This window comes from Spermophilus citellus, assembly GCF_964194105.1.
Source record: "Spermophilus citellus genome assembly, chromosome: X".
NCBI classification, from domain to species: domain Eukaryota; kingdom Metazoa; phylum Chordata; class Mammalia; order Rodentia; family Sciuridae; genus Spermophilus; species Spermophilus citellus.
In genome coordinates this window covers 112,433,177-112,452,864 of record NC_138190.1, presented here as the reverse complement: position 1 = coordinate 112,452,864, position 19,688 = coordinate 112,433,177, and the positions used below count along the sequence as shown (strand labels likewise).

Sequence of the window (19,688 nt, the reverse complement as noted above, 5' to 3'; positions counted from 1 at the left end):
AAATATTTGTGGTTGGATTTTGCTGGGGGAAGAATAGGGTGCTATTGGAACTTTCTTGTTAGCTATTTAAATACAGCTAATGTCCATAGGGCATTTTGCCAATCTGTATCCAGAAATAGAATTTAAATTATTATTTGTCAACTGTTCTGTGTTTATGATGTTTTTAGGTATATTATATCAGTCAATCAGTTATTGATTATGAGTCATGCAATTCTGGTGCAGTGGACCAGTGGGCATGTACCCTCTATTTTGAGAAAGTTAAGCTTAGAAAGGGATGTGAGGGTGGCCTAGGAATGAAAAGAAAAACTTACTGGTCTAAGTAAAAAATACTGGGATTTTCACAAATTACATAATGAATCTTCAAATACATTTAGACATTCTTCTAAGTTGTGCATTTTAGCCTCTGTTGTACTAAAATAGGCATGTGCTAAGTCAGCCTAACATATCAAATCCAAAGCTTTTCTGATTTAAATGCTTCATTTCATTTAAACTTATTCTTGGCCTAAATATCTAATATCTGAGAATCTCTGTATCATCATATTAAAATTGACTGAATTTCAGTAAATGTAATGTTATATGTTCACTTGGATTAAGAATTTAATGAGGGCTGGGGATGTGGCTCAAGTGGTAGCGCGCTCGCCTGGCATGCGTGCGGCCCGGGTTCGATCCTCAGCACCACATACAAACAAAGATGTTGTGTCCGCCGATAACTAAAAAATAAATATTAAAATTCTCTCTCTCTCCCCCTCTCTCTCTCACTCTCTCTTTAAAAAAAAAAAGAATTTAATGAGCGGGGTGCAATGGTGCATGCCTGTAATCCCAGTGGCTCAGGAGGCTGAGGCAGGAGGATCATGGGTTCAAAGCCACCATTAGCAACTTAGTGAAGCGCTAAGCAAATCAGAGAGACCCTTTCTCTAAATAAAATATTAAAAGGTATGGGGATGTGACTCAGTGGTTATGTGCCCCTGAGTTCAATCCCCAATACCCATTCCCAGGTCTCTGTTTGACATCTCTTCAATTTAATGTTCCTCACCTCTTTGCAAGAAGTTCCCTTTCATTATGAAAGTAGAGTTATTACCATAGCATATCATCCCTGAAGTTTGAAGTAATTGGTAGTTTTGAGGGAGAAATAAAAGTATAGTAATAGCCTAGCAATTATTATGGCAATAACAGTATTTTTAACCTAGAGACCTAAGGTCATCATCAAAATACACACCTGGAAAAAAAAAATCTTCATGTATTCACAAAGACAAAGATATTTTGAAGCATACTATGAACTAAATATCTCAAAAACACCCCAAGGCCTTAGACACCAATGTTTGGGGCACTGAGCCAATTCAAAAAAGCACCTTCATTTCTGCCAATACCTGGAAGCAAAATTTTAAACCATCAGACTTACCTTCTTGGCATTCTGGGGTATTGACTTGTAATTCTCTTTCAAATTAGCTTCCATCCATGTCCTTTTCTCTCCCAATAAACTCCCCCCCACACCTTTTTTTTTTTTTTTAATGGCAGTGCTAGGAGCCTGGTGCACATCAAGAGCAATGGCTTACCCACTGAGCTATATACTCCCAGACCCTGTCTTGACTTTTTTAAAGTAAACCATGAGTATCAAAATGGTATAATAAAAAAATGAGAATGATGAGTGTTAGAATCAGCTAGATCTAAGTTCAAATCCTAATTCTCCTATCAGCTGGTGTCTTCATGTAATGTTGAGCAAGTCAGAGCTGAATACTGTGTAAGCCTCATGAGACCAGGAATTCATTGTTATTCATTGTTATTGTTTTGTATACCAGCCACACTACCAGGAAGAGTGCTTGGTATACAGTAACCTAACTATATGACCATCTATGAATTACTGAATAACTCCATTCCTCTGTTACATTATATGTAAACTAAGGATGATAACAGAATCCAAATTTTATGGTTTGTGAGAACTAAATGATATACTCAACAAATATTATCTGTAATAATTATAGCTTCTTGTAAAGCTACATACACTTAATTATATACTCTGCAACTTGCATAGAGAATTGCTTCTAGAGTGTGTCAGTGAGCTGAATAACAAATCTTTATATAATTAATTCACATAAATGGATATTGGGTATATATTTTAATTTCTTTAAAATGATGGAAATCAGAACACATTAAGCATGATACCTCAAGTATACACACAATGACAGGATAACAGGATGTGATATGAAAGCCAGAAATTATTTGAACAATAACAGGATAAATATTACAAATTCAGTGTTTTCAAGTAGTATTTAGCAGAGATGAAACTGTTCTTTTTTTTAAAGAGTCCATTATGAGTTGAAATTCACTGATTCTATTCAATACTCATATTTCTCTGCGGCTGAAGATGCCATTTAATCTGGATGAGACAAAGGAAAATGAAAAGAAGGGAGGGCGAAGGGAAGAAGAAAGACAGTAGAATGAATGGGACAATACTTTCTTAGCTTTGTATTTGAATACACAACCAGGGTAACAACACATCATGTACAATCACAAGAGTGGGGTCCTAAGTAGAATAAGTTTTATTCTATGTATGTATAATTTGCCAAAATATATTCTACTGTCATGTATAACTAAAAAGAACAGCAACAACAAAAATAGTTGCACTTACACATAGCTGCATAAACTCAGAAAAAAATAAAACACGTCAAGTTGCCACAAGAAAAATGAGTATTTTCTGGCCTCCTAAAACAATATGAAGTTTAAAAAATCCTGGCTTTCATGATATGTAACTTCAAACTTAAGGTCTGTTAAGTGTATGGGAATTGAATGGATTCATATTAATAATGCAACTTTAATCTGAAAATAGTAATTCTGTGACTAAAAGCATATATAATGAAATATCATGGAAAAGTAAGAGGTAGGTTGAGGTTGCATCCAATTTATTATGAAATTAAACATAGGGCCAGTGATATTTTTTCTTAAATAATGTATGATTTGCTATGCTTTTGGTTAATGACTATAAATGCTTTCTTTGACATTTTTATTTGGTATCTACAAATCCTTGGTGAAGTGTCAGTTCAGATCTCTTGCTCATTTTTTTATTAGGAGTTTATTTTTCTTGAGTTTTGAGAGTTCTTTATCCATTCTATATACAAATTCTCATTGGAAATGTTATCATTGAGTATTCTCTACCATTCTGTGTCTTTCCTTTCAATGACTCAAATTCAAAGAGCAGAAGTTTTTGATTTTGAGGAAGTTCAATTTAGCCATTATTTTTATGGTTCATAATTTTTAATGTCTTAGCTAAGTAAGAACTATTAGCCCAAACCCTATGTTGTGAGGATTTTATCCTGTTTTCTTCTAGAAGTTTAGTAGTTTGTATTTTATATTTATCTCTATATTCCATTTTGAGTTAATTTTCATAAGGTGTGAAATACGAATTGAGATTCATTTTTTTTAAACATATGAATGTCCAATATTTTAAGCAACATCTGTGAAAATGACTACTTTCTCCATTGAAATAACTTTGCCAGATTCGGTCAATTTCTGAATCTTTTATTCTGATCCATTCATATATGCATTTACCTTTCCTAAATACCATTCTTTATGATTACTATAGCTTGACTATAAGTCCTCAAAGGAAGTATTATACATTTCTCAATTTTGCTTTCTTCAAAATTGTTTTGACTATCATAATTCCTGTGCCTTCCCATATACACTTTAAAATCAACTTGTTGCTTTTTACAAAATAGTGCTAGTATTTTTATTGGAATTGTATTGAATCTACAGATCATTTGAGGGAGAACTGATGTCTTAAGAATATTGATTTTTCCAATTCACAATCAGGATATATTTCTCCATTTATTTGGATCTTCTTTTATTTCTTCAGTGTTTTGGAGTTTTCAGTGTATAACTCCATCACCTATTTTGGTAGATTCGCACCTACTATTTGCATGGACTTTGATCATATTATAAATAGTGCCCTTTAATTTTGCCTTCCAATTTCCTTTGCTAGTTTATAGAAGTACAATTTGTGTATACAAGCTATGAGCTCTTCTGACTTGCTAAACACTTATTAGTTATTCTAGTTATGTGAGAACACATTTTGCAGTCTTAACTTTTTTTTTTTTTTTTTTTTTTTTTTTTTTTTTTTTTAGGTGTGGGTGCTGGGGATTGAACTCAGGGGCACTCAACCACTGTGCCACATCCCCAGCCCTATTTTGTATTTTATTTAGAGACAAGGTCTCATTGAGTTGTTTAGTGCCTCGTTTTTGCTGAGGCTGGCTTTTAACTCATGATCCTTCTGCCTCAGCCTCCCGAGCTGCTGGGGTTCCAGGCTGCACCACCATGCCCAGCTGTCCTAAAAGTTTTAATTTTTTATGTTTACTTCTTTTTTTGCCATTGAGAATTTTCATATTTCCATTAATTTCTATTCATGGAAGGCATGGTCTGAGATTTGGATGATTGTTCAAATATATTTAATTTTTTGAAGCTTTTCTATGCTTTTTGGGATATGTTGTTTTTATGTATCTTAGAATTGAGACTGATACCTATTTAGGTCCTTATACAGAATTAAGAAAACCTTTCTTCAGCTCTCTACTTCACAGGATTCCCTCCCATAATTTGTGGCCCACAAAGGCCTCCTTTCCTGGTCCACTGGCCAAAAAGAAAGTTATCAGGTTTTTGTTTGTTTGTTTTCAAAAATTTGGTGCATGTGCTATCAAAGCGTAACTCTGACTAGAGTCTTCCCTCTGTTCAAAGCTAGGAGAGAAAAAATGGAGGAAAAAGAGCTATTTCCCCTACATTAGGGGGCCTACAGAGTGCCCTTTGTTAACTCTGTCCAGAAAGACTGAGTTTTAGCCACTTCTGCACAACCACCATGCAGCTATGTGACAGTCCTGCCCTCCAGGAAAGGCTACTGGAAAAAAGAGAGAGAGAAAAAATTAAAACCCCATTACCATAAAGGTTACATCTGTAAATTTTTATTTGTCTCCCTATTTGCCTTTTTTTTTTTTTTTAGTTATAGTAGTTGTTTTGATTTTTTTCCCCAGAATTATTGATTAAATACACCAGAAGAGACAATTTTTAGCATGCTTACTCTGTTTTTAGAGCTTACATTATTAACCTTAATTTCAAATGTTCCTAGATTTGTAGGGGCACCATTAAGTTAGATCCTGTGTCTTTTTGAAATCTTCCTGTTACTCTTTGAGTACTTTCTTACTTTTTAGCCCAAAAGATGCTCTAGTCTTCGGTTATAATTTTCCTGCCCCATCTTTGGAATTGAAGCCAGAATAGACAGGCAGTCAGTATAGATAGGTAAATCAAGTCAGGTCTATCAAGGAGGCCAATTTGAGTGAGTTCTGGAAGTTGGAGACTGCCCCTGAGGGACTGAAATGTTAATTCCTGGGATCCCTGCATCCAATCTTATCAAGAATCTGCCTCTGCTCCAATTTATTCTTGAGGTAACAAGTCCCAGGGATTGTCCCTCCCTATGGGGAGCTATAAAGATGTTAATTAATGTGTAAGGAGCTGCTCCATCCAGCCCTTCCCCCATCCTTTTGCTTCTTGCCTTTAGGCCATCCCACTGAGCTTTACAGTGCCCAGTCACCAATGCAGGAAGGAGAGAGATATGGGGAAGAGGGCAGGAGTACAAAGGAATCCTAGGTCATATAAAAAGGGCAGAACACCTGGTTTCTTGGGATAGTAGGATATCAGCTATGGCCCCCTTCTCCCTTCCGGGCGAAGTCTATGTTACCCTTTTTTAAATAAACCCTGCTTTATATGCTTGCCTAGGCGTACTTCAACATGGTAACCGGTGGTATCAGAATTAGCCTTTTCTCCAAGGACTCCCTGTTCCTGTTTGTGCTCATTTAATTTATGTAACATTGTTCTGAGCACAGGAGTGAAAATGTAACAATGGTCCCTTCACCTTCTGAATGTAGCCCTCATTGCTCTAGGGCTTATTTAAAAAAAAAAAAATGTTTTTTTTTTTTTTCTTTTCTTCCTTCTCTGTTCTCTGTAACAAGATCAGGGAGACAGTGTTATCTTTTCTTCCCCTAGTTAATTACCCTTGAACACAGCCACTACAGGAAGGAGAGGCCTGCTGAGGATGTGCAAAGTGAATAACTCCCAAATTAACAAATGAATCCTAACAGCCTTCAGGAAGCCTTGGGGCCCCCATACCAGAGCACACCTGGAATGTAACCCTTGAAGTTCCTTTAAAAGCTCCCTGTCCCTCCAGATTTGGAGTCCAGATGGAGTCCCCTGAGTTTCTGAGCAATAAAACTTCTTTTCTTTTCTGAGCAATAAAACTTTTTTCCTTTTTTCTCAAAACTGTGACCTCATTATTAATTTGGCATTGATTGGCATTGGGGACAGAGACTGAGCTTTCAGTTACAGAAAGAGCCCCAAGCGCGCTGGAATGAATGGATCCCCAATAAATCCCCTTCTGCAATTGCATGAGTCAGTCTCTTGGTGGTCTCTTCCTCCAACGCTTCGCTGGACCCTTACAATACAACAACATGCAGTAGGAGACTGAAATATAACTCAGTGTGATTTCTTAGTTTTGTACTTGAAGATAATTATGGGGCTGGGGATACAGCTCAGTCATAGAGTGCTTGCCTCACATGCACAAGGCCCTGGGTTCAATCTCCAGCACCTCAAATAAATAAATAAAGATAATTATGAATTTGAATATTCTCCAGACTTGGTGGTGGTACTCTGTAGTTTTATTTGTTCTTCTTGCTGTTCTTCATGGCAGGTAGATGTGTTATAAGATTTGTATTTATGCTAATGTCATTATTTGGCCCTCCACATATTATTTTTTAAGGGAGAAATTTGCAAAATGGAACAAACACCATAGGACAAAGTATACCTTCTAAATCACAGTTTTGTTTCATTTAAATCACCATTTCTTACTTAATTTTGGAGCTGTAGAGCGGAAAAATGCCCTCTGAGCAGGTCAAATAGGGATGCTTTGAAGATAATGTATGATTGAAATAGCAAAAATAAGAAAAGCCCATTTTCCAAGAATACTTTATAAAATACCTATTAAGATAATACATTTCCACTCTATATTCTGTGTATTTAGAACAGGCTAATTCAACTTTAGGTTTCACAAGAGATGATTTTTATAGGCCTGCTGAAATTCTTTTTTAGAATTTGAGAACTTTTAATAATATTCTTTCTAGTCTAGTTCCTTTAGAAACTCCAGGGGATGGGAAGTCTATTTTACTCCTTTGTAAGATGAACATATCAGCAATTAAATTCAAATCAGGTTCTCCAGCTTTTTAATAAAGATATTTATAGAGAGGTGAGTATAGTGTTGTGCTTCTAGGGTACCTGCTACTCAGGAGGCTGAGACAGAAGCAGGATCCTTGAGCCTAGAGGTTCAAGGCCAGCCTGGACAATATAACAAGGTCCTATCTTTTTTTTAAAAAAAAAATTATTTTTAAAAAATTTGTAGAATTGTATGTAATTTTGATGGTTTATCATAAATATTAGCCAAATCAGCTGAGGTGGTGCATATCTAAAATCCCAGAGGGAGGATCACAAGTCTGAGGCCAGCCTGGGCAACTTAGCAAGACCCTGTCTCAAAATAAAAAAAAAAAAAAAAAAAAAGAGAGAGAGAGAGAAAAAAAAGACTGGGGATGTAGTTCAGTAGTAAAATGCCATTAAGTGCAATCCCTAGTACCAAAGATAAATATTAGCCAAAGAACAAAACTTAGGTTACCATGAACACAACAAAGAGATGGCAGAAAAATCAAAAGAAAAATTTGAAGCCTCTCTAAAATCAACATACTAAAATACTCAATGCCTTAATTTTTATGGTGATGACGTGAACTTGATCTATATACTTACTAAATAATTTTGTTACCCCTGTCTGCTTGTACAAACAAGAATTATAGACTTTGTGAAGAAGAAGAAAAAGAATTGCTATTGCTAAATAACTATTTCGGGTTAAACACTTAGTGTGTCAACATTTTAAAAGATCACTCAGGGCTACAGGGAAGCTCAGTGGTAGAACACTTGCTTAGCAGACATGAGGCCCTCAGTAATAGCCCCAGCACTGCCAAAAAAAAAAAAGATTATTTTAAAAATATTTTTTGAAGAAGATGTGACTGTTTTTCTTTTCTTTCTTTCTTTTTTTAATTAGAGATGGTACTTACGGTTTGTGTACTGTCCAAAGCACAGGTGTGGAGGATATTTCTATCATTGTCCCATTGTGTACATTGTAAGGCAAATATTCATTTATATTTACAAATGACATTGAAGAATAGAGCATCTATGCATAATTTTACTATGTTATACAATGTCTGTTTTGTTTTTTGGAAACAACTCTACTACTGATTTAATAAATCTAAATACACACAACCAATTCCTTGTGTCAGGTTTCCAAATGTCACAGGTAAAATAAATAACTATATCCATGTTTACTATGCTACTTGGCACACATTTATACAATTAGACTTAAAAACTAATAGATTAAGAAACTAATTTTAATTAGATTAAAAAACGAATAGAACTGGACTTACCATAGAGGATTGCAAGCAGAGACAGTGGCATGACAAGTAGTCCCACTAGCATATCAGCAATGGCTAGGGACATTAAGAAGTAATTGGTGGCATTGTGCAGTTTCTTTTCCATGCTAACTGCCATGATCACGAGAATGTTGCCACCTATTGTCATGATTATTATCACCACGATTGAAATTGCTGGCCAATTTTGTACCCCGTCTGGGAATTTAAAGCGTCCACCATCGGAGGTATTGAAAATGTCAGTTACTATGGCTGCCACTGGACTTACAGAAATATCAAATTGCCAAACCAGAAGGCCAACCAGGTGCACACTGAAAATTAAAAAGAAAAAAAAAAAAACCTCAATCAGTACATATTGTATTGCTTACATATGGATTACATATATATAATATATACTCATATATATACTTATATATATTGCTTGTGTATATATTTCTTAAACAAAATAATTGCTTCTCCTTCAACATCCATGATGATGAGGATTTCTGCCCTCTTAATGAAACCTCTGTGTCTTTCTATCCAAAGGATAGTTTTACGGAGTAACTACTGAGTTAAGCACTTAGTTTATTGAAATACATATAGATAACTCATTTAATTTCATATAACAACTACATGAGCTCAGTACTGATTTATATCCATTAGTAGATGAGAAGACTGAGGTTAAAAGAGGTTAAGTAACTTTCTCAAGCCAATTTAGCCAGTAAATGGCAGGCCAGGGCCCATTGCAGGTCTTACTGATTTCAAACACTTTTAAACTTTTACTGCAATCCAAAACCACAGTATTATTTGATTTATAATGATGATTTACTCTTTATATTTTGTAAAATTATTTTTTTATATATTTTTTAAGGCAGCTGATAAGGGAATGAAGGGAGATTTTCTTAAAGGATCCAGTAACTGACAAGAAAATTGAAAGTTGCCTTTTTTTGATCCAAAGTTAAGAAGGAATAAGTTGTCATCAGATCAACTTCAGGAAGATATTCTAAAGAGGCACAGTAAACTGGTGGCATAGGACTGTAATCCCAGTGATTTGGGAGGCAAAGTCAGGAGGATTGTTAATTTAAGGCCAGCCCCTCAGTAATTTAGTGAAACTCTATCTCAAAATAAGAAATAAAAAAAGGGATGGGGGTGTAGCTAAGTGTAATGTTCCCCTGTGTTCAATCTCTTGAAAGAAAGAAAGAGATAGAAAAGAGGTACAATGAATTTTGAGGATAGTACATGTTGATTTTTTTTTTTTAGAACTCTCCCTATCTGCTCACATTTGCAAAATGACTGTATGTGGGTCAACAATCCTATTTCGTATCCAAACTACTTCTCATGCACTTCTGATTGTTGACCAACATACAGTTCAGGCAATTAAGGCCAGCCTGGGTAACACAGCAAGATCTCATCTCTCAAACAAAAAAATATGTGTTATAGTTAAACTGTGATTGATATACATAAAAATTATTGAAATGATGAACCAAATAAATAGAAAGAAGTTATTTGCTCTCAGCTTTAATTACTCTGTCATTGTATTTAGCATGTGGCCAATGTCCTGGTCATATGACCTCTAGGATTTTTTCGACCAGTCACTTAACCTTTCAAAATTTCAATTTCCTCATCTGTACAAGGATGGTCTCTATCACAGGTGATTGTAAAAATTAAATGATATAATATATGTAAAATCCTGAAAACACTACATGTGTCATAATAGGACCTCAATAAACATTAAGGTTTACCTTGTTTCTGCTTTCAAACTGGGATTTTTGTTTTTGTTTTTGTTGGTACTGGGGATTAAACCCAGGACATTGCACATTACTAACCCTACATTCTACTACTGAGCTATATACCTCCAGCCTGTCTTCAATCATAAAGGTATTTTATGGTTGCTATATATCCACTCATCTATATCAAAATTTGCCCAAAATTTGTCTTTATTTTATTTCAAGATGACATATACCTATGCATAACTGGGCTCAGATGATTTTTATTTATTTTATCATTGTATTGTATTGTATTTTGGTGCTCAAGAACTGAACCCAGGAATTTGTGTATGCTTAAGCACACACTCTACCACAGAGCTACACCACCACCCCCTTCAGACAGTGATTTTAAAGCCAGTGTCTTTTCTGGCCTAGCTGATGAAATACCTGCCCTACTGAATTAATTTTTTTTTCTCATTCCAATTAGCTAATGATCATGTCAAGTAGTCTCATGTGAAGTTGTGCTCAAATAATATGCTATATACTCAGTTGTCAGTTGTAGAACCACAAATATATGTATCCTTAAACCCAGAAAAATAAGGTCCCAGGAAAATATAAAGTCCAACTTCAAATATTCAAAGTCAATTTAAAACCATCTAATATTTTCACGTCTCTAAAAATGGTAGAGGAGTACAGGACAAAATTGTACATAACAAAATTGAACATGAAACAAACCACATTTAATTATATTAATTTTGTAATTTGAATATCTTAGAATTGGGGGGTTGAAAAATACTTTAAGTGGTTGTCTTGCCTATCTCTACTGATCAAAAAATATTTTTCTTTTATATTAAAGAGTCCATGAAAGAAATACTGAATTACTGAGAAGTCATATAGAATTTAAATCTATCTGCTCTACACATTACAAAATAAATTGATGGTGCTGGAATAGATTTTGAAAGAACATTTACTTCAGTTTCCTGGTTTCAATTAAATTCAGTTCAATAAAGTCTTTTTGAGCACCACTTATAGTCAAGGTTTTATGGTTTTTGTTGCACTTCCATCCTGTTTCTATAGTTTTATAATCAAGAATTGGCTTTATTATAATTAAACCTAATTTTTAATACTTATATGCTTAGTGAAATATATAAAGTCCTTCTACAAAGAAGAAATAATTTAGGTTTTGCTCCTTCACTTACGCTAAATGTTATTAAGCTCACAGGAATCTCATAAAATATGTATTCAACATCATAATTTCTCTCTGAACAATGCAAATAATTTACTCATTGCTACTAAAATTTTAATGAAAATGTAATTTTACACTTAGTAGATAAAAAGATAATTTCTAAGTCTGCATACATTTTAAATCTACTGAGCTTTGGCATGACATATGACAATGGAGTTTAATAGAAGAGATGAATGATCTCCTGTTTCTCTCAAGAGAACAGAAAAAATTGTATATAAATTTTTAAATTTCATAGTAGAATACTTTTAAGGCAGCCCTACATTTTAGCATATGGTTTTAGATACTCAGTTGGTATAGACTCAGAGAGGAGGAAGATTTGTTCTTTCATTTTCCTTTTTTTTTAAGGGCTTGAACCCAGGGGCATTTAACTTCTTTTTTTCCTCTTCTTTATCACTGTTTTTCATCTTTTCCTTTCTCTATTGTCTGCTCTAATTCTCTTGGAATCATGCATACTTGAGACTATCATCACTGTAATGCCATCTGAGATGGTCTACAATGTCCATATTCTAGAAGATCCATGCTGATTTTTTTTTAATTTGTAGTGGTAGATGGACAGCATGCCTTTGTTTTATTTATTTTTTTATATGTGATGCTAAGGATCGAACCCAGTGCCTCACACATGCTAGGCAAGTGTTCTGCCATTGAGCCCCAGCCTCAGCCCACCATGCTGATGGGTTTTTATAGGATATGGTAAACTTTTCCCTGGGCCAGCTCCTTTACAGGAATCATAAAGGAGATCATGTAGACACAAGGAGCTTCTCAAAGGTATTGCTCAGAACTGACACAGGTTTGGATCTCTTTTACTGTGCCCGTTTCCTCACAGAATAGATTTTGGTTAGATCAAATTTAGAATGGCTTTGTTCTCAAATCTGATTCTTCATTTACCCCTCTTATGTTGCATTCTATATACTTCACTACTGGGATTATATCAAGAATTCCCTGGATGGTGCTGTTTTTTTCTGTCCAGCTACATCCCCCAACCCTTAACCCTAACTTCTGACCTTTATTTTTGCAGTTTTATTCTTCACAAAATCAGATACTTATAAAGGTATTTTATTTTCTTGACTGCTCAGGTCATTCAGGAAGAAAAAGGAAAGAACCTTCCTCCTTTCTAAGTTTTATCCATGGAGAAACCAATCATGACACTTGAGATGATTTGAATTGAGAGCATCATCACCATATTATTTATTTGAGGACATGAACTCCAATATTTGATGAGAACCCAAATTATTGTCTTTCTCCATTTATTATATTTAAGTAGGAAACACCCATAATATTAATCTTTTGATGTACAAGTCATTTACACACATTGAGTCAGATATTGCTGAGTGGTCACACAGAAGCATTTTTAACATCTTTAAGAAAGCTATTATAAAAGTTAATTTTATTTAAAAAATAAGTAATAGCATCCTTACAGGAACGAGTGCACCGCGTTCCTTAGGTTCACCATGATTGCTTCGGTCTTTTAGCAACCACAGTTTAAAATTGAGGAGAAGAAATTAGAAGACTGTATTTATCATCTTCTCCTTTCTGGGGAGAGAAAAGAAAAGAAAAAGAAAAAAGATTATTAGTTAAAAGTCCAAAGAACTTGTACAATAACCAAATAAATTTAAATACACTTATTTAGTAATTAAAAAAACAGTCAACACTTAATTTAGGAAACAGGTAAACATGTTATATTGGAAGTGATAAAGAATGGAAAAGAGTAGATTTTTAATTTATTTATCATTACACAACAATCACAATTTTTCTAAAATTTCTTGTATAAACTTTATTTATATGAGGCTCTATTAAATCTTCTTCTGTTGGAGTACATATAGCTTCAAATCAATGTCTTGAGAAAGGAATTAAGAACATATCCTTGAATTGCAAAGCAATGGGAGAATGTATAATGTATAATTAATTAGCATGTCTGAAAGATAAAGGTTTTTTTTGTTATAATAACATGGAAAATAAGACAAATTTTAAAAGTTTTTATAAAGTAAACACATTTTGTACAACATTTCTAGTTTTCTTTTCCTTCAAAGAGAAGCATTCTGCATTTACATGGAAAGTTCTATTTATACTTGTGCATTAACCATCAATGCTCTCCAGAGGGCAGCAACAACAGGTTTATGCCAAAATAAACGAATTGATCAAGTTTACTATATTAAATATAGCAACAGTCCTATGAACTAAACAGTTAGTAGCCAATAGTCATTATGTCACCATCAGAGCGTATGTAGTAATATTGAAAATTGCAAACAAAGGGTCAGTTGCACTAATGATTGAAGCAAAAAATCTCTAGTTTCTTTTGTGGAAAGAAATGAATTCAAGACCAATGTAACTCCACATCATGTATGACCACAAAAATGGGAAGTTAGACTCCATGTATGTGTGATACGTCAAAATTCTTTCTACTGTCATGTATAACTAAAAAGAACAAATAAAAAAAATTTTAAAAAGGTGTGATAAGGTGGTGGGGGCAGTAGGGAAGGATGGCATTACCTTAGATTAGTTAGAGGGAAGTGATAGGAGGGGAGGGGAGGGGATGTGGGGATAGGAAAGATAGTAGAATGAAACCAACATTATTACTGTATGTATATATGTGACTACATGACCAATATGATTCTGCAACATGTACACTCAGAAAAATGAGAAATTATATCGCATCTATGTATATCAAAGTGCATAAATGCATTCTACTGTCATGTTTAACTAATTAAAACAAATAAAAAATTTAAAAAAGATATGATAATACATCTTCCAAGATAATCAAGAAAGAAACATGAAATTCAAATGTCTTACCAAAGAATTTCTTATAGGCTATTTTCAAAGTTATATGTTGTATCATACAACCCAACTGAATAGTTACATAGTGAATTATTCATCACTTGGTACTGTGATGAATTTTGGTCAAGAGTGGACCAAAAGCAAATTTGCTGAGAATCTCTAGGGCTCTCCTTGTGAAAATGCATCTTTATGGAGTGGAACCTGTCACTATCAATCCTTACCTCAACGTTGAAGAAATACGCATTGTGAATTCTAGTGACTAACATGGAGACACTTTGGTTTTTCTGCTTAGAAATTTCTAACTGGGAATAGTGTGGTTAAATCTCTGTTCTCTATTTTGAATTTTCTCTATTTTCTATTTAGGATTTTGATTACATGCTCTTCCCACACCAGATATCTAACTATATTCCTTTCTGGGATTATAAAGCTATTCTAAGAGTCAGGACTGTGATGCTAAATTTGCACGCACTCAGCTGTCAATGAGAATTTTGGGGTATGTGTGTGTGAGAGACAGAGACAAAGAGATAGAGAGTTGAATACTGAGAACGTGGCATATCAGTGAAAATCATCCATTTTGTCTAGTTTGCAAATGTTTTCAAGGCGTATGAATGAAAATATGTCTTGATAATCTTTCTTTGGTGTTTTCTACCTCCTTTCAGAAATTTGGAAGTAAAATTTCACTAGCACAAACTGCATCTCCCTATGTTTCCCATCTCATTTAAAGAGCACTGTTTTTCTAATCATTTTAGCTATCAATGTAATGTTTTTCTCTCATCTTTATCTCTCAGCATTCACTTTTCAGTTCTGTTAGTACTACTACAAAGAAATCTATCTCAAAACCATCCCCTAGTACAGCAAATACATAAAATATGGCCTCCCAGTATTTAGGAACTCAAAATATTTTGTGGAAGTAAGTGATATCAGTCAGACTGTTAGGCCATTTTTGGCCCATAAAATCCTGCCAGACAATACATAAATCCTTTTTTTCTGGAAGGCCTGGAACTAAGTAATAGAAGAACTGGTAAGGAAGGAAGACCAATAAATATCAATATTCTTTACCCTTTTTCTTTTTAGCTCTCAAAAAAAAATATCTAACTCCTTCTCTTTTCCTAATGCTAAAGTCATGAAATGGTTTTTGATATTTATTTTTGAGGTATCCAAAAGGGTTCAAAGATTGAGTAAAATATTCTGTGTGTTAATGCACTGTAACAAAACAATTGAAATTGTATTTTCCATAGCTTGATATGATAATCATCTCATTAAACAAAGTATTATTATCCATATTCTCAGCCATGGTAGAATCCTATTATTGTTACTCAAAATATTATATTGTCTTAAAAATTAACCAACTAATTGATGCTTTTTACATTTTCCTGGGAAATATAGACAAGATTAAATAGATTAAAGATTAAATAGCAAATATTTATTTTTCTAAGTGTCAATTTCATTAATTAAGAGCAAATAATAATCACAAAAGTCTATTATGTACACAGATATCCAATTTACTAATAAAAATGTTTTTCTTTTATATTAAAGTTTGTATTCTCTTATTTATTTCATTTTAAAAAGATTTTTTTTGGGGGTAGAACCAAAGATCAAACCTAGGACCTTGCTCATGCTAGGTAAATGCTCTACCACTGAGCTACCACCCCAGCTGCAAATTTGCCTTTTTTAAAAAGTTGATGCAACCTGACAGAAAATGCTTCTGAACTGATTGTAAAAGTTTAGGAATATAATATGACAGGAATAAATTATATAAACTATGTAACATAAATTATGCTTTCTTATATATTTCCCCAAATAACTAGGTCAGTATGATATTTTGCATTGAGAAATGTTCTGTAAGTAATTCTACAAAAAGGGAAAGGGATGAAAAAATCTTGTAAGCCTTGGATAAGGTCTATTAATAAGTGAAATAAAAAACCACTGTAAACTTTCTGATCTGCATACCTCTCAGACTCCAGTCTTTCATAATGGAACTCTCAGAGTTGTACAAACCTAAAAAGAATACCTATATTAAGTTTGAGGAAAATCTGAATTTTATAAAATGAAAAAAAAAATCACTTGTGAGAGAATTGACTAATTTTTTAGTGAGAATTTAGAGGACTCATATAGAAACTGACTCCGTGGTAGAGTGCTTGCCTAGCATAAGGATGTGGTTAAATACCCCCAGGTTCAATCCCTAGGCCCAAAGTCAAGAGATCCTATGTAGGATAAAGGAAGAACTATTATTTTGTCTAAATTGTCTCTGGAGAGGATAAAAGTTTATGACTTTCCTGAAAACCCTGAACATTTTTACCTTTACCTTTGCCCCACTTTGGTATTGAAGAAATATTGGGCATGTTTCGATCATACTTTATTTTTAAAAGTTATATATAATTTATATATATATATATGTATATATATTTGATAGACTTTTATTTTGTTTATTTCTATGTGGTGCTGAGAATTGCACTCAATTCCTCACACTCTTGCTAGGCAAGTGCTCTACCACTGAGCTACAACCCCAGCCCCCACATTTTCTGTCCTTAAACTGTTTTTTAGTCATTCTTACCCAGACCTGGACAAACATAATATTAAATTGTTTAAATAGAAAGTGTCAGCATTTTTACTGATGCTTTAACAAAAATTGGACAATATGGACTAACCCATGAAAGATAGAGTTTACACTAGATTTCTAGAAATTCCATGAGTTCATGTTAGTGATGTGGCAGATTATTTTCTATCATACTGAAGAGACTAATTCTGAACATGTAGTCAACAGAAGATTCCTGGCTGGCTTTTTATAATAAAGCATTTAAGAATTTGATATGTAATATTACATATAAAAGAGGGGCTTTTGTCAGTTTTCCCCATTCAGAAATTATGAACTCATAATTAAAAAATTTTCCCTCTAGATATTATACCCATTGAGCTTTCAGCAGATGGCTATATGAAAAATGAATTAGTCACAAATGTTCAGAATAGTCCTGGGAAGATAATGTTAATACAGCATAGATTTATGATAAGTTTGAAAATACTCTTCTAATTCAAAAATTATCCTTGGGACTAATGAATATTTCAAGAATGTTCCTTTCCATTTCAAATGTACTCTAGAGATTATCTCACAAAAAAACAGATTTGTCATAGTAAAAACTCACCTTTGCCAAATATAATCAAATCAGATAACTATTTATGATTTTGGTGGAAATTTTCCTGATTATTATTATTATCATTTAATATTTTTTAGTTGTAGATGGACACAATACCTTTATTTTATTTATTTATTTATTTTTATGTGGTGCTGAGGATTGAACCCAGTGCCTCACAGGTGCTAGGCAAGTGTTCTACCACTGAGCCCCAGCCCCAGCCCCTTTCCTGGTTATTCTAACCAATGAAATTAAAGACTGTTCATCCACCAGTAAACATGGGATCTTCCAAAGTGGTAAATACATTTGGAAATATATTCTCTAAAGTAAAATAAAATTTAAGCTTCTCATCTTCAATTAAAAGGTCTTAATGTATTCTACAATTGTGAATTTGCAGAACTCCCAGGGCTGAAAAATTAGAAGTGATTAAATAATCTAGTGCCTTGTCTTTAGACAGGTCTACATTTAAGCCACTTCAAAAAGTTTGACAACTGATATTCTCTTTAGAACAATCTTAAGGAATGGCAATTTCATAACCTTCCATGGTTCAGCCATCTGCTTTCTCAGAAAATATTATTTGGTCGCCAAAAAGCCTCAGGCTAATAGACTGCAATGGAAATAATTAGTTCTAAGTCAAGTACAAGATCTATACCACATTATATTACCATACTAGCAGGTAAGTTATTGTACTTTTGCTTGACTTGCTCCAGAATGCAGTGTTTTGGACTTAAATAAAACTGGACACTTCTCCCAATGGTATACCATTGGGAAATCTAACAGTTCTCAATATGCAGTTTCATTTCTGTGGTCTTACAATTTCTTATCCGGACTGCAGGGAGCATAAACTGGCTGGGACTCTGAGTCTCTCCTAGACAGTTCCTTAGCTCCCATAATAATAAGGTATTATTCAATTTGAGGTAACTCTGGTGCTCATACTTTCTCTCTCTCTCTCTCTCTCTCTCTCTCTCTCTCTCTCTCTCTCTCTCTCTTTCTTTCTTCTTTTTTGGTACCAGGGATTGAATCCAGTAGTGTTTAACCACTGAGCAACATCCTCAGCCCTTTTTTATATTTTATTTTGAGACAGGGTCTCCCTAAGTTGCTTAGGGTCCCCCTAAGTTGCTGAGGCTAACCTGGAACTTGTGATCCTCCTACCTCAGCCTCCTCAACTGATACTTTCACCCCCTCTCTCTTCTCCAAATAATGCAAGTGGTTGTTGAGACAAATGTAACTATTCCTCTTATGCTTGGAATGAAAAAGAAACACATTCTCCTGATTTGTATTTTCTAAATGCTTCTGCTTGACTTATTTTGTGAGGCTTTATTTTTGTGTGTTTTTACAATGCTAGACATGGAAATCAGGGCCTCAAGCATACTAAACAAGTAATCTATCACTGAGTTGCACCCCCAACCCCTCTTGAAAGGGATTATTGCTAAAATGAGTGAGACTTAATGAGACAGTTAACTCGTAAAATCTACAGTGGATAAGATCCTAGGTTTTACACAGCTAGATCTATTCCATTTACCTAAAATAGCACTGCAAAGAGGAACAGCTTCTAAGTTACAGAGTTAATGTAGCTATTGCAAATTATTCCATGATTGTAGTAAACACAGTAGAAAATCTGTCTTAGTGGGCAGCACGCCCAGCAATTTGAAGATGCTTTCTCCATAGGTGGTAGTAGAACTATCCCTGAATTATCTCAGCATAAGTAGCCAAATAGCAGAGTAAACTGAAGACTTTTCAAGAGCTGAGTTAATGGGGAACCCATATGTTACATTTCTGTGTTGGAGACCAACTCCAAATGATTTGCGCGACTGAAAACTGTAAACCGTACTTTCATGTATTTGAGTATTGCCCATTATAGTTAGGTGCTACCCAAGAGCTGAGCATGTGATAATAAACAAGGGAGATAAGGGGCCTGCTCACATGGGGCTTACATTCTAGTAGGAGAAACAAGCAATAAACATGTAAACAAATAGGTAGGGTAATCTTAGTGATAGTTGTTGTGAATAAAATGAAATTGCACAATGGAATCAAGAACAATGGGAGAAAAACATTAGCTAGACCTATAATACATGTAGCCATAGCTTGAGAATATACATATACATATACATATATGTATATATATATTATCTACTGGGGATTGAACCCAGGAGTGATCAACCACTGAGCCATAACCCAGCCCTTTTTTGTATTTTATTTAGAGACCAGGGTCTCACTGAGTTGATTAGGACTTCCCTAAATTGCTGTGTCTGGCTTTGAACTGGAGATCCTCCTTCCTCAGCCTCCCGAGCCTCTGGGATTACAGGTGCGCACTATAGCGACTTGCTGAGGCCATATATTTTTAAAATATCATGATATGTGA

At 34.2% G+C, this 19,688-nt stretch overlaps 1 protein-coding gene across 1 annotated transcript in view; it reads right to left on the bottom strand.

Annotated features, from left to right (window-relative positions):
• The window catches only part of HTR2C (5-hydroxytryptamine receptor 2C), a gene marked incomplete at both ends in the record, with an annotated part of 117,142 nt that extends 104,266 nt beyond the window's left edge, over positions 1-12,876 (bottom strand). Inside the window, 2 exons of the mRNA XM_081277956.1 lie at positions 8,493-8,806; positions 12,842-12,876. Coding sequence (XP_081134082.1) covers positions 8,493-8,806; positions 12,842-12,876 — 349 coding nt within the window. The remainder of the gene's footprint in view (positions 1-8,492; positions 8,807-12,841) is intronic.
• Positions 12,877-19,688: the final 6,812 nt, after the last annotated feature.